At 32.9% G+C, this 14,521-nt stretch overlaps 1 protein-coding gene across 2 annotated transcripts in view; it reads left to right on the plus strand.

Moving 5' to 3' along the window:
• Positions 1-3,154, plus strand: part of LOC108690061 (MICOS complex subunit Mic60) — a 43,055-nt gene extending 39,901 nt beyond the window's left edge. For both annotated transcript variants that reach the window (XM_018197143.1, XM_018197144.1), the window contains 2 exons: positions 1,245-1,440; positions 2,098-3,154. In XM_018197143.1, the coding sequence (XP_018052632.1) occupies positions 1,245-1,440; positions 2,098-2,103 (202 nt within the window). In that variant the 3' untranslated portion in view covers positions 2,104-3,154. The remainder of the gene's footprint in view (positions 1-1,244; positions 1,441-2,097) is intronic.
• The last annotated feature ends 11,367 nt before the right edge of the window (positions 3,155-14,521 follow it).

The raw sequence follows: 14,521 nt of genomic DNA on the forward strand, positions 1-14,521 counted from the left end.
CTTATTAAATTAGCAAATTGAAAAAGATTAAATGTATATTTAGAATTAAGAACATGATTAGGTTAATATAATTCGTTCCTATTTGAGGATTTGTTAATTATCGTAATATTTTTCGTCTTTTATAAATTAGCGTTGCTTTTCTAATCGTTTTGTCATAAATAATAAACAGAATAAACATTACAGTTTAAAAACGATATTACGGTGTAATGAAAAAGAAAATATTTTTCAATTGTACGTTTGTTTAAAAATCCTCTCATATCCTTTAAAAACACTGAAAATTTTTTCTCTCTCTCTTAATCTGCCAAATAAACTGGGATACACAGCATTAATCTCACTTTACCGTATCGGAAGCGACTCGGTATATTCTGTGTAAAGTTCTCAGCCGATGTTCTATCCTGTATGCGGTTTTCTCTTGGAGAACTCAGCATTGCTGCAGGAGAAAAGCGACATCCGGTGGATATCACTAACTTAATCTTAAGCCAGTGAATAAACGTTTCCCTTGAATGAACGAACGAACAAATGACTCGTAGGAGATACTAGTTCGGTCAGAAGATTTTAACAAACCGTAGCTTCTCTCTCTCTCTCTCTCTCTCTCTTTCTCTCTCTCTTTCTCTCTCGCTCTCGCTCTCTCCAAATCAACGTTTCCTTTTGGAAAATCACGCCCGATAGTGCGGCTTCCGGCTACCGGATGTCACCAACTATTCTGTCGCGAGTGCCTTTCGCCAAACTATCGCGCAATCTCTCCGGCATTCCTCTGAAAACGCGAGAGAGGAAGAGAAGGAAGGAGGAGAATAAGAAGGAGAGAAATACGTTCTCATCTGTCTCTAAACTTTGGAATGAAGTGGCCAGTAATCGGTTGAACTCATGAATAACTAGAGAAATCGGCCAACAAATCTTCCACGCTGATTGCTTCCCGCAAATTGCGACCGCTCGTTGCTTGCGAAGCAAACAACGATTATATCAAATTAACGATTTCGATTATATCAAATTAACAAATCAATATGAATTTATTCAGAGGTATTACATTTATTAATGCATCGACCAAAAAAAAAAATGAATAACACAAACAAGTGAAAAAGGTTATATTCGATTAAGGTGGATCTTGGTGCCTGATTATATTTTTGCATAAATTTTACAATTTTCAGTTTAAGCGGACTGCAAGGATTATCTCAAAGATGAAATATTTGACGAGAATCTCTTTACTGCAGCTTTAAACATATCGCATCTCTAACTGTTTATTTCAGATATTGGTTGGATCGTGGTAATTTCAAAATGACCCTGAAGTACATGAATCTACTCAAGGGAGCGCCCAGAAGCATCGCCAGTGACTGGATGAACGAGACTAGGATCCTGCTGGAAACGCAGCAGGCAGTCGACACTCTGCTGGCGTACGCAGGTGCGATCGGTCTCGTATATCTCGGCACCGGTGATCCTGCAAAGGTCAGTACGCACTAAGTTACAACCCCTTAAACAAGCAGTGTAATTAGATATGCTCTCTATGGGCCTGCCACATTGAGAAATGCGTGTGGACCAAATGTGTTTCCGGTAATTAATAGCTAGCAACGGGAACTCTCCGATATCGGGCAATGATAACTCGCTTATTAAATAATGTTTTCATATAACACAGATTCTACATAGCTTTCCTGTGTGACGCACTTGCAGATCAGATTAATTATATTTTTTGTTGCCATAAAAATTTATTTATTGCATTGTGTATGATAATTATGAATAAGCAGAATATTTTTTTCAGCTAAACATAATAATTTTTCAGAAACCATTTTATATTACATATTGATTAATTTATTTACTTGATTACTTAATTACAGAAATGACTTTTTCTTACCGGAGCAAGACTAGTCATGTGACATGTTTTATAATTTTTTGGATAAAAAATTAAATACGATCTGTTTTCCAAATTGTATGATAGAATAATTTGGAAATTAGTTTCGTATTCAGTGTTCAAAAATTATGGGAAATGACTTTTCTGTTTTTTTTTTGTTCAAGTTATCAATGTAATACTCTATGTACAAAAGAGCGTTTACAGTAATTGGAAGTGAATCCGTGAGCGTCCCTTGATTTTCCGAATTGTTCCAGCAGAAGTAAAGCGGGAAGAGCGTAGAAAACTGTCCCGAACCACGAGATAGGGGCATCCATAGAAGAACGGAGTGGGGATGACAGAGGGAAATAGGGAGAGACAGCGTTAATCGAAGACAGTAAAGAAAACGAAGGAACGAAGAACATAGAAATATCGCTGCCAGCCTTGTATAGTCACTTTTCTAGCAATTAAAAAAATAGTAATATCGTGTGCCGGAAGAGGCGAATACAGTGAGACGTTTTTCTTTTCCATCTTGACGTTGATCGTAAATACACTTCGTGCGCATTAAGATACCGCCTTAAGACTCGATTTAAATTTTTCAGTAGGACGTAGAAATACACATTTTAAATACCTCGACTAGATTTCGTGCTGTCGAACAAAACGATGATATGAAATTTTTTATTTGATAATATTTTATTTAAATAAACATTTTATTTGATAAATTCATTTCACTTATTGTCGAATTTTCTATCCAGAATAGAGTTCCAGATTTGACAAAAAATAATCCCGCCAAAAGTAACCGTGCACGAAAAAGTCGGTGTATATCAAACATTTATTTTTATTCACCGCTATTTCGTCCAATGGATGAACGAATCGCGACGAAATAAAAAGTTATTGGAGGCAGTGTAAATATTGGAGATAATCTTGTTTTAAGGATGGTGATATAAAAAAAACTGATTAAACGTGTCCTACGATTATTGCAGCACGTTACGCACGGATATTGAAATTATTTACAATCGACGTGCAACCACGTCTTGCACGCATATTGCAATCATTGAAATCACCGTTTTGTCGTACTTATATTTATGACAATTACTTGATATGCTTGTGTTCGAACTTCTCATTCTGATCCATCCATCTATCCTGATTGAATGCCTTTTACTTTCTAACCGGATATTACTACACGCCATACTCTCGTCGCTCGTATTGCATCGATCGTCGCGTGCCGCGTGCCGTTACCTCGTTTTTTGCCTCCCACTCAAAACCTCTTCGTGATTTCAGACGGGGAAACGTGCTAGATATCATTGTTAAAATTCGAAATAAAGTTGTTTTTCGTGACATAATGTGTCCTGTTAATTGATCCAACGAGATATGTAATAATATGTAATAATATTTCATCATTTTGTTTTTTTCAGACGACTAATTATTGCATTCTTAAAAAAGTATATGGAATATTTCAAATATTTCGAAAATCATTGTCTTTATTTCAGAACATTTTAGTTTCTTTTTTAAACATTCTTTGAATATTTCTTCAGTAAAGAAAAGCGATATTCTTTTGAAATAGCGAACATGAATAAGAATAAAAGATAAGTATGAACATTTGATTGTAGAAAATAGAAAACTCATGGAAAGTCTTGAAATAACGATGATATTGTTTGTCAGTCAAACGTTGTTGGCTGCTATTAATTAGTCGTCTGGCATTTGAAATAGGTCATGTACTTATGGTCTGTGGAAATATCTTCTTGGAGTTAGAAACGGATCCGAAGACAATGGACAATTTGCTCTCTACATTATTCAATTTTTCTTGAGTAATAATGTTGAAAGTAAATAATAAATAATATTAAGACTCTTTATTTTAGACCGCATACGTGAGAAAACACAATCAATATTAGAAATTTAAAATGCCTACTACAGTCGAAGTTGGATCTTCATTGCTTTAAATAATTCAATCTTGAATTACTAATATACACTGTATATGTACTTGCATATATACTATATTGTAGTCTTTTCGAATGCGCACCGAATTGATTTTCCGGGTTATAAACGCAATTTAAACTACTCTAGTAATCGCGAATTAAATTGCAGTAATAAATAATAATAAGCAATATAAATAATAAAATTTATTTCTTTTACTTTTTCAATTATCTTACAAATCACGCATTTAGAATTAGAATTAAAAATTCTTATTTATTTGTGATAAAATTAATGTATATATAATTTTTGCCACAGAATATGTTGAAGTATAATGTGATAATTTATTTTAATTAAATTACTAATTTAGATTGAGTATTGGCAACCATTATATTTACAGGTAAGTATGTATTTAATTTTCTTCAACACAATACGTTTAACAATTAGTTATTAACTACCGAGAGGAAATAAACGTTAATTAACAACAGTAATAATATTTCGAATTCTGCGTTGGCAAAACTTCTTGTTGCTCGGAATGCTCAGGATTTCGTGAACCACGAGTCACCGCGTGTTTTCGTTGCGAAGTATCAGCATCTCTGCAGTGTGTTTTGCGCGTTAAATAATTCTGGCGAGAGATCGGTGACCGAATGAGCATGGTTAATTACATTAACTAACGACGCTAATGGTACACTTGGAGGTTCAGGGGTTTCGTTACACAATGTGCCAGAGTGAAACAAGGTGGAAACTGTGATACGGATTAAGTGTGTGTACTGAATACAGAGTAAGCACAAAAAACGTAATCAGTGGAACTAACTTGTATTTAGTATTCATTAGGGATTATTTTTTTAATCTAAATTTAAATTTATATTAAAATAGAAATTTTCATGGAAATTATATATAGTGACTGCAAAAAGTTAACATATAATTTTATTTAGATAATTTCTGTCAATCTGTTTTTTAGTTTATATTGTAAGTTAATAACACTCTTATTATAATCAACTTACCAACATGTTATTTTAAATATTAAAATGTAGTAAGTAGATATTTGTAGATTTTTATTTGTAAAGATTCTTTATTAAAATAATATAATAAAATTATTCGGTCGGAAACATTTGGCACCCACTATATATACAAGAGGAAATGCATGTTAATAAAAAATTACACATATTTCGTCTGTGCATCATATAATAAAAATTGTAAACATCAATTTCCTCTCCCTTGCGAATGCATAAAAATTAGCTTACAAATTGCACGTGATTTGCTCGCGTTGGAGTATTACATTTGCGAATTTATTAGAAAGAAACTTGATATGCCTTTGGGTACTTGTCTATCCCTACGGTATAATAGGGCCACAGCGATGTATTTTCATGTAAAACATCGTTTTACGTTGTTTTGTTGCGACAAATAAAGATCCCGAGGGGTCGGATAAAATACTGCGGCGCGCGTAAAGACGGCGAGGGCAGCGCTAATTGGCGACGTTAATGACACTCACAGTCTGTGCTCTACTTTAATCTAATAACAGGATCCGCCTTGTAAAAGATAATCATTCCGCTTGTCCCTCGGGCAACGCCAATCTGTCGCAACTATGGAAAAAGTTTATACCCACAAAGCGGCGCGGTCGAATGCGGACATTTCACCGCGCGACAAAGCAGCTCAATTAAAGACACTGCGCTGTGCTTTCGCAAGTAAAATTTATTCGACATACAGAATCGTGATTTACATAGATGTGTTGTATGAACTTTATTTAATTTAATAAATTGTCTGTAGATAAAAGTTCTATGATTCGAAATCAATGACATTTGGATGTGAAATAAATTTGCTAGAAGTGAATAGAGAAGATTATTTATTACAACAAATACCTGAATAGCTACGAACATCGCAGAATCTTGTATTTTTTTTACTTTCCTTTTCATTTTGCTTTCTAGAAATTGATTCGAAACAGCGCAACAATATCTGGGCAATATTATTCTCGCTTAATCTCCGATCACAGAGATAAACATTGTACCATCCATGATAAAATCATGATGAAAAGAAACCATGAGTAAAATCATGGTACCGTTGTTGATACGTTAACATCGATTTAAAATCAATTTGCCATCCGCGTGCTTACGATAACGGTGACGTGAATTTAATTCACATCGGATGCTCCCAAGCGACGCGCCAAACCACCTACTGTCGTTGCCAACAATTGCATTGACATTCATAACTGGTCGACGTCGATCCAGTCCGAATTAGGGATTCGCCTGGTGATCCGTGATGCTAGGCTACAACGATTGTTTCGAACCGATATGCTTCGTCACGGCCAGAAAATGTCAAAACGTGCACCGTTATTTCGCATGAAATAACGGTGCACGTTTTGATATTTTCATGTCATGAATGTATACCTCAACATTCATTATACGGCATAAAACAATCTGTTAAAAAAAATGTCTTCTAAGTTGAGCTTTATCTTTTTAGATTTGTTTCTGTTTTTTTTTTAAATATAAAGTGTAACAATGCGTGTATTTTTTTCTTTCAAATGTCACGTCGTTTTTGATCGTAACATTGCAGCATCCGTCTCTAAAACTATTAAACTGAAAGATATTCCCCGTGGCAGCTGATATTCCCGTCGGACATAGGAATGCAACTACGACAAATCGAAATAACAATGGCGCAATTTCACGGAGTCGGCCGTTGTCGAGGCGCGCGTCATATATCGTCATGGAATAATTACTGTAGCGGAAGGACCGACGTCTCTCGCTGTCGAACGGACCGTCTGGAATTCCTGGATCGAACTCACTGAGGCGAAGCGTCCATTCTGCGGATGCCAAGGTGAACATACACCAATGGCAATACTGGGATGAGTAGTTGAGTACATGAACGCACAAACTCGCGCGCGCGCGCGCGCGCGCGCCCTCGTATCCCCTCGACGATTTCTGGAGAGGAAGTGAAGTTACGGCAGGTCGAATACACACGGCACCGGTCTATAAAGTAATAAAGGAGTCGCGATATGCTGCGGAACACGCTGCAGGAAATACACACGCGCCACTGGGGCACAATCCTGGTGTATAATAGCACCGCAACGTGACAGCAAAGGCGTGAAATACACGTGGGAGTGGCCGTGGATAGGATGGGATTACGTAGGTCGGGAATCAGAGATTGAATTATCTTCCAAAGAGTTTGGAGATTTCTGATTGTGATACCGTAAAGAAATTATCGATTTTATATTATTTTTTTGTAATTAATATCATTACACTCTAAAAAATATCGGTATGGATTTAACATTATGCGATACATATTATCTATATATATCTATAATTCTCGTGTTGATGCTTATATTAAGGATATATCAGCAATTATTTTATAAATGTGTTAATATTTATATTTATTAACGAACTATATATGTATATATAAAAGTTCGTAACATTCTGCTTTATTGAACAATACATTTTTATATTTACTTTATTTGTTATTTTTATTGTTATAAACACAAATTTAAAAAATAACAATAAAAATCTAAATTCTTTTTATATGAGTATTTTAAGTATTCAAAATAACTTGTGCAAAGTTTCATTGCAATTCATTGATTAGATACAAAGCTTCAACAGAACAAATATCTTGTTTATTTATTAGACAACTAGTCCATGCATTGTAATTTTACATAAATAATTTTAAATATGTAAGATACTTACATTAAAAAATTGAGATTTTTGTGTTATTTATTTTATAATACATTACCGTCCTGGTGTGGATTTAAAACTCATGATGTTACACATCATGCACATTATGTTAATGTTAATATTAACACCAACATAATTATATAAACACCGTATGATGTTAAATCCACACTGATATTTTTTTGTACCAATAATTGATTAATCTCAAATTGAATGGAAATTAGCTTCGAATATAGCTGTTATTATATGAATTTTAATGTTAAACAGATTCTAAAAGTAACTGTTATCAATATTTTTAGATAAATCGAAAATTTTTAAATAAATCGTGCTATTAATGAAAATTTATTTAAACTTTCGTTTGCAGTTTTTAATCTCTTTGTCTGCAATCTGAGTCTTTTTTCCAATCCAAATTTTTTACTATTTTATGCTTACAAAAAAATATGGAAAAATTTAAAAGTTTACTTTTCCACATCTCTATTATATTACTAAAAATTTTTTGACATTTTAAGAGAAGAAACTGAACTCCGCTCTCCTCTTTATTTCCAAGAAATTTAAGAGTGAAACTTTTTCTATCAGAAAATATCCCAGATTCACTGAAAAAAGAACTACTGTTTAACTTTATTAATATTAAAATGTTTTAACTTTATTAATATTAAAATATTTTGTATTTGTCTTCATTTTTTAAATACTTAAAGATGTTTTATTTTTAAATTTTTTCAATAAACAAAAGACTACGTATTCAGATTAAAAACACTATGTATTTTAAATCCAAATACATAATTTATTTATGGAAAAAATTTAAAACTATTTAAAAACTAAAAAATTTTAAATATCTTTAAGTTTAAAAAAATGGAGACAAGAACAGAACACTTTAATATCTTAAAATTAAACATTTCTTTTTTCGGAGTTGTAGACAGTTAATTATCGCGTGCAATATCTTTTTATTGTTACAATTGTGTCATTGAGGTTAAAAACTTCTACAGGCAATATCATTTTTCCATTACTTTGATGCATGCTTAATAGAGTCTGGCTAAAATTTACACGAATCTTTTACCAACGTTTGATTACATTTTTATAATAGTGTGATTGAAAGATCAGAGCTAAATGAAGATAATTCGAGCGAATTTTATCGCAATGCATTCGCGAAATACATTTTTTCGCACCGAGAATTTTAATCAAACGGAAACGGTTTTCTCGAAATCTGTTATTACAAAACGCACGGATTTCAAAATAGCGAAACCATTTTCCATTTCTCCTTCATGTATAATAAATCGTTGAATGTGAATAATACATTGGTATTCAATCGTATCCGACATTCATCATTTAGCCGGAAGCGTCATTAATTAATTAGCCGTTGAGAAGCAATGATAGTTGCGATAAACTAATTTGAATGTCGGTGTGGCGTTGAATTGGCGTTGAATATGGATACCATTATTCGACATTCTTCGCGATTATTAATCGGTGGTGTGTTTTTCGATCGCGTGCCAGAGATTAATTAATCCCTTTTTGTTGTTAATAGCGCAAGGGAGAAGCGTGTAAAAACATCCTCTGTGTCAAGCTGCTTCCAGCGTGAAAAAATAACGTTTACGATGCTGATAGGTCGCCCATTGTATAAAGGCATGCCATCAGTTTTTGCCTCCCCGTCAGCATTTTGACATTCACCGGTGATGTGCACGGCATGAAACATCGGGCCGCGACGTTTGTACACAAATTTTTATTTGTTTTACGCTGAAAAGTCAAAGCTGATTCTCGCACTTTGTCCCGAAGCGTTTACTAGATTTTTCAAGTGTCTGTTTTTGCGCGAGCAATTTCCGCTAACGTAGCCGCCCGTCATTCGTTTCGAAAAAACAGATTTCGAACGACACACGCAAGATAATTTCATCGATGTTGACTCGAAATAACATTGTTTTACAACTCGATGACGTACCGCATTCCAGAGAGGCGTGTCGGAGACTCCTCGTATCCTCGCTTCCAACAAATTGTCTTCGCAATTCTCCTTTGTTACCCATTATATTGCACTGCAGCTACGGAATACAGCGGGGAATATACACGCAATACCGTAGATACAGTGCTACAGTTATTTCAGTTAACGATCTCCATTTTACGTCGCCACGATTCATACATGGCGAACGTGGAGCGCAGGGACATGCAAGAGTGTCAGAAGTCCCAGATGAATTATTCTAATAACAGTACACTGAAAAAAATGTTTTGATTAATCTTTACAGGACGAGAGCGCCATACGCTGTTCCGTTTTTCATTTTGTCATTTCTATACTTGTTCTGCCAGACTCGTAATACTAAAATTAATTGTTAGATGATTACCAATAGCTACATATACTTGCAAATAAAAACTTACACTTCATTTTTATATAAATATTAATAAGCTTTATTCGCTCTATCGTATATATATTGCGTATTGTAGAGTACACATCTTATTCGATTTATCATTTTATTCCATACAAATCCTCTCAAAGCTTTATACATACTTTTTTAACGTTTATTATTTTTTAATGTTAAAACTATCTTAGTTAATTTCACAAAAATTAATTTTTTTCAATTGTCCAACTGCCATATTGAATCTATTTTTTGTTTAAATTCAAATTTGAATTCCCGATAATTCCTCGTAACAAATTTTTAGAAGATTTGTTTAGTTTTAAATATTGACATTACCGTATCTACTGTTAGAAATTTCATAATGAATTTAAATAACATGTAACGGAAGTTATATGGTTATGAGGTAATTGAAAAGTGAATGGTTTAACTGAAAACTAAGTTACAGTAGTAACTTAAATGTAATGAACGTGTGCATTAAATTTCATGCAAATCCATATAAAATTTTATGGAGAATACATTAAATTTTATAAAATTTTATGAAAAACATTAAATTTCAATAAAAAGTATATTTGTGTATACAAATATATTTTTCAGTTATAAATACGTAAATATAAAATTTAATGTAAGATAATGTCATGAAAATAAATTCAACTTATGTAACTTAAAAGTACATTAAATTTCATGATATTTTTAACAATGTAGTGGACAGCAAGCCACTATAGTAGACTCTTAAACAGGATTTTTTCCAAGGAATGCAATGAATAATAAATTTTGCTTAAGGAAAAGCTATAAGACTTAAAAAATAAACCCATGTCCTCTAAAGATTAACTAATAAATGAATTATTCAACAAGAATCTCGTTTTGGTAAGACCAAACAGAAAAATTTCTACTTCATAACCAAAATTCTGTTATGATGACTAGAAATTCTATTTGATTTCAAAATACTATTCTTGTTGAACCTTTTATTTGTTGGTTTAATCAGAACACTTTTTTCAGTGTAAACGTGTACGATTAGACTGCAAGTTAAATATTCTCAAGATCTTTCGAAAGTCATCGTCGAGTGATAAATTATAACTGAGAAGCGAAATCTTGATTCTGTCCGTACGACGGACTGACCGCAGAATCCTTCGTCGCAATAAATTTCCGTGGCTTAGGATCAACGATCGTTTTATTCAGATTGGGCAAAGTGCCACAGAAAGATACGTAATTTCTGGTGATAAGACGGAAATATTAGCATATTTATTGAACGTCATCCTTGGGATTTTGGTTTTCGACACTAACGCGTGGCGATTTTCTTTCGATAGCATGGACATATTCTCTAAGAGACATAATAATTTAGTGATTTTGAAAGAAAATCCCAATCTCTCTGCGTTGAAAGATGATCCGTCACTTTGCATTCTCTGGCCTTAAGCAGTCTAACGAAAATATTCTTGGAAGTATAGACATCCTTCGAACTGATATTTTGACTAGTGTATCGATTATTTTAACTGCGCATTTTATATTGTGATACTTTTTAACTTTTACTATCTTGTTTGATCCAAAACCGGAAATCGCAGAAATTAATTTCTTTTAATTGATTGCGATTTATTAATCTATTTTTCTATATTTTGTGACTTTTAGCTTTATATCGATGATGTATATTTTATACAGAAAGGAACAAAAAGGAAATGTTCTCGCTTTATAAACGATTATTATTTTTATGAAGAGACTGAATTCATCTCATGAAACTTCTTGCTTGATATTCACATTTTCATCACTTTTGGTTATGATCTTTGATCTATAAGCGTTACGTAGCTTGCTACATTTTTAATGTATCTTCATCGGTAAATTTTACTGTAATTTCACAATCTCGATATACAAAGAGACCTTTATTAAATCGCTTTTTTGCGAATTTATAGCTGCTAAAAAGTGCGCAAACGCTGCAACATTGTGTTACATCATTAATATGAACTGCTTATTTCGAAAGTGTTTTGAAACTGTAAACATCGGAGAGAGAGAGAGAGAGAGAGAGAGAGAGAGAGAGAGAGAGAGAGAGAGGGAGGGAGGCACTAATATATACAATATAGTGCATTGGTTTTAGCGAGAATTCCTGAAACTTTAAAATTGAGTTTCCAACAGAACTGTATGCAAATTTTCAATTTTGTTTACTTTTAGGTTTTAGCATTGAAAAATCTTTGATGTCTTACTGCACATGACTCGTTTAACAGTGCATTACGAAATTGAAAAAAACCTCGATTTGTGGTATTCTTTAATGTTTAAACTGTCATCCACAAACATTTCCAATTTAAATATGATTTTTAGAACGCACTTAGTATGCATGCTGATTGAGGAAAATATTTATTTTTAAATACGTTTTTTTTTTTTTACATGCGACAGCAATAAAAATTAAAAAATTGGAGAGGAAGGGAGAAAGAAAGATAATTAAAAATGACATTTTTTTAATCTTTCGGCAAAGTTTTTAATTAACAAATTTGCATTTGATTTACACGGAAGCACTTTTTAATGAGTGCACAGCGCAATTGATTGAATCGAAGATTCAACTCATCATACTCTTTTAGAATACGGAAATAATTTTTAATAAACTTCATTATTCAGTGCAATATTTTTTGTTGCAGTAAATATATAAGATGAATCTAGAATTAACGTATTTATTTTTGTTAACTCATTAATTAATTAATTATTCAATAAGGAAACTGACTAATACTCACGCCATATAATTACTATAATATTTATGATCTTTATTTTCTGATCCCGAAAATCAATCCAGTCCAAAAACCTTTCGCAAACACCCTTCGAGGAAATGATTAATTCGTTCGGAAAGCCGAAGGAGTTGAGATCGGTGTGGTAATACAGCGAATGGTTTATATCCCGAGTAATTCTTAACGTCAGAGTTAAGTGTATTTGACTAAGATGTCGATTAATCTCGGTTAAGTTGCTGCTGCGTAATGGAGAAGTACGCGGTGAGTTAGCATAGATCACTTAATGAGAATGACGATGACAAATCCGATTTAAAGGAGAATGCGAAACTAGTTGTATTCATTACACGAATAGGACTTCATAACAAAGAAGACGGAAGTTAATTCTTTTCAGTTATTAATAATAAATTTGATATTCGATAGCTGAATTAGAAATTGTATTTAAAGATATTTGTTTTTAATTGAAATAATTAAGATAATGAATAAAAGATTTAATATAATAATTAAAATTTTATCTCTATTAGCAAACAGATTTCGCGTTTGAGGACTTACCAAAATAAACGATGCATTTCGTTGTCAATTGTTAACGACACTTATTAAAGAATCGGTACGCTCTGTGAAATCGTTCATGACAACAGAGCGTACAAATTCTAAAATAAATAACGTAACATTGCTTTCGATAATGAAAGTTAGATAGCGTCGTGTCTTCCACTGGTCTCCGCTGAAAAAACATTTTACAGTCACAAATCGGCTAAAAAAAAGTCAGATGAATTCTAACAATTAAATTAATCTTCCGCCACACTACTCTTTAAATTCTTTGAAGTGAAATCTCATTCTAAAGAGTGAAAATTGAGCCAGTCTTGAAAAAGAAGGGCTGAATTTTCAATCTTTAAGAGCGAACTTTCATTCTTCAGAGGGATAGTTTATTCTAAATGTTTTAGAGAATTTAGAGGGTACAGAATGCCATTATACTTGGCATACCAATTTGATTGCTTTTAACTTTTACAAAAATAAACGTAAAAAGTATTTTCAATGGAAACGCTAAATATTAAAAGAATATTACGGAGAATAATATCGAGCAAATACATATTTTTATTAATAAAAAGATTATAAGCAACGAAAAAACATTAGAAAAAGAAAGCCGACTATATCATTTTTATATTAAAGAATAGCAGTGGAGGATTGAGAATCTTTTAAAAATCCTTACCTTGTATGTTCACCATGCTTATCGGGTGCAAATAATTTTCTACATGGATAGACTATTCCAGAAATTGGCCTAAAATTTTTTTTAAAAGGATAGAAAGATTTACAATTCATGATTTACAATTCACACACATATATATATATACATACATACAAACAAGAATTGAAATCAAAGCCAGGGTCATATACATTTCGTCTTTTCGGAAAAGGATAACTTTCTCGCTGCTTGATTTCCGGCATGCGTGAATTCTCACATGTTAGAAAAGTCGTATTGTTGAAGACCACCGTCCTCCTCTAAATAAATCGCATCAGCTGGTTTCACGAATGAACGATCAATCATGTCCGAGTGACGCTGTGCTTTCGTCGAGCACTTTACCACGTTTGAAAAATGTAACACGATGTCGATCGTAAATAATCGTCACCCTGGATGGAATGGGAAAATACGCCACGGCGGTACAGCAATCTGTGTTAACCGTGAGCACATGGATGTTGGTGTCGAGAAAGGGAAGTCAAATGGAAATTGCATTAAGGCATCACCTCTCGATCGCGACTCGGAGCAGAGATCGATCGAGGGGCGTGATATACAGACATCATTGAATGGACATCAAATTGATTACATCCAACTATATCGTAATATACAATAAATTTATGTTTGCCTGCGTATATTTGCTGTCATTATTTAAGGCTAATAAAAGAGCATCGGGACATTCACATTCGGAGTATAGGTTTTATTATTGCTGTGTGTGTCTAATATAAATGTACAACTCGTCATACATATGATTCTGCTTACGTAACTAAATAATATAATGTAATATAATATATATAATGTAATGCAATATGTGTGACGTAGTTTTATATAATATATCATAATATATAACATATGTATGTATATGTATATATATATAT

This window comes from Atta colombica, unplaced genomic scaffold (genome assembly GCF_001594045.1).
Source record: "Atta colombica isolate Treedump-2 unplaced genomic scaffold, Acol1.0 scaffold293, whole genome shotgun sequence".
Classification (NCBI taxonomy): Eukaryota; Metazoa; Arthropoda; class Insecta; order Hymenoptera; family Formicidae; genus Atta; species Atta colombica.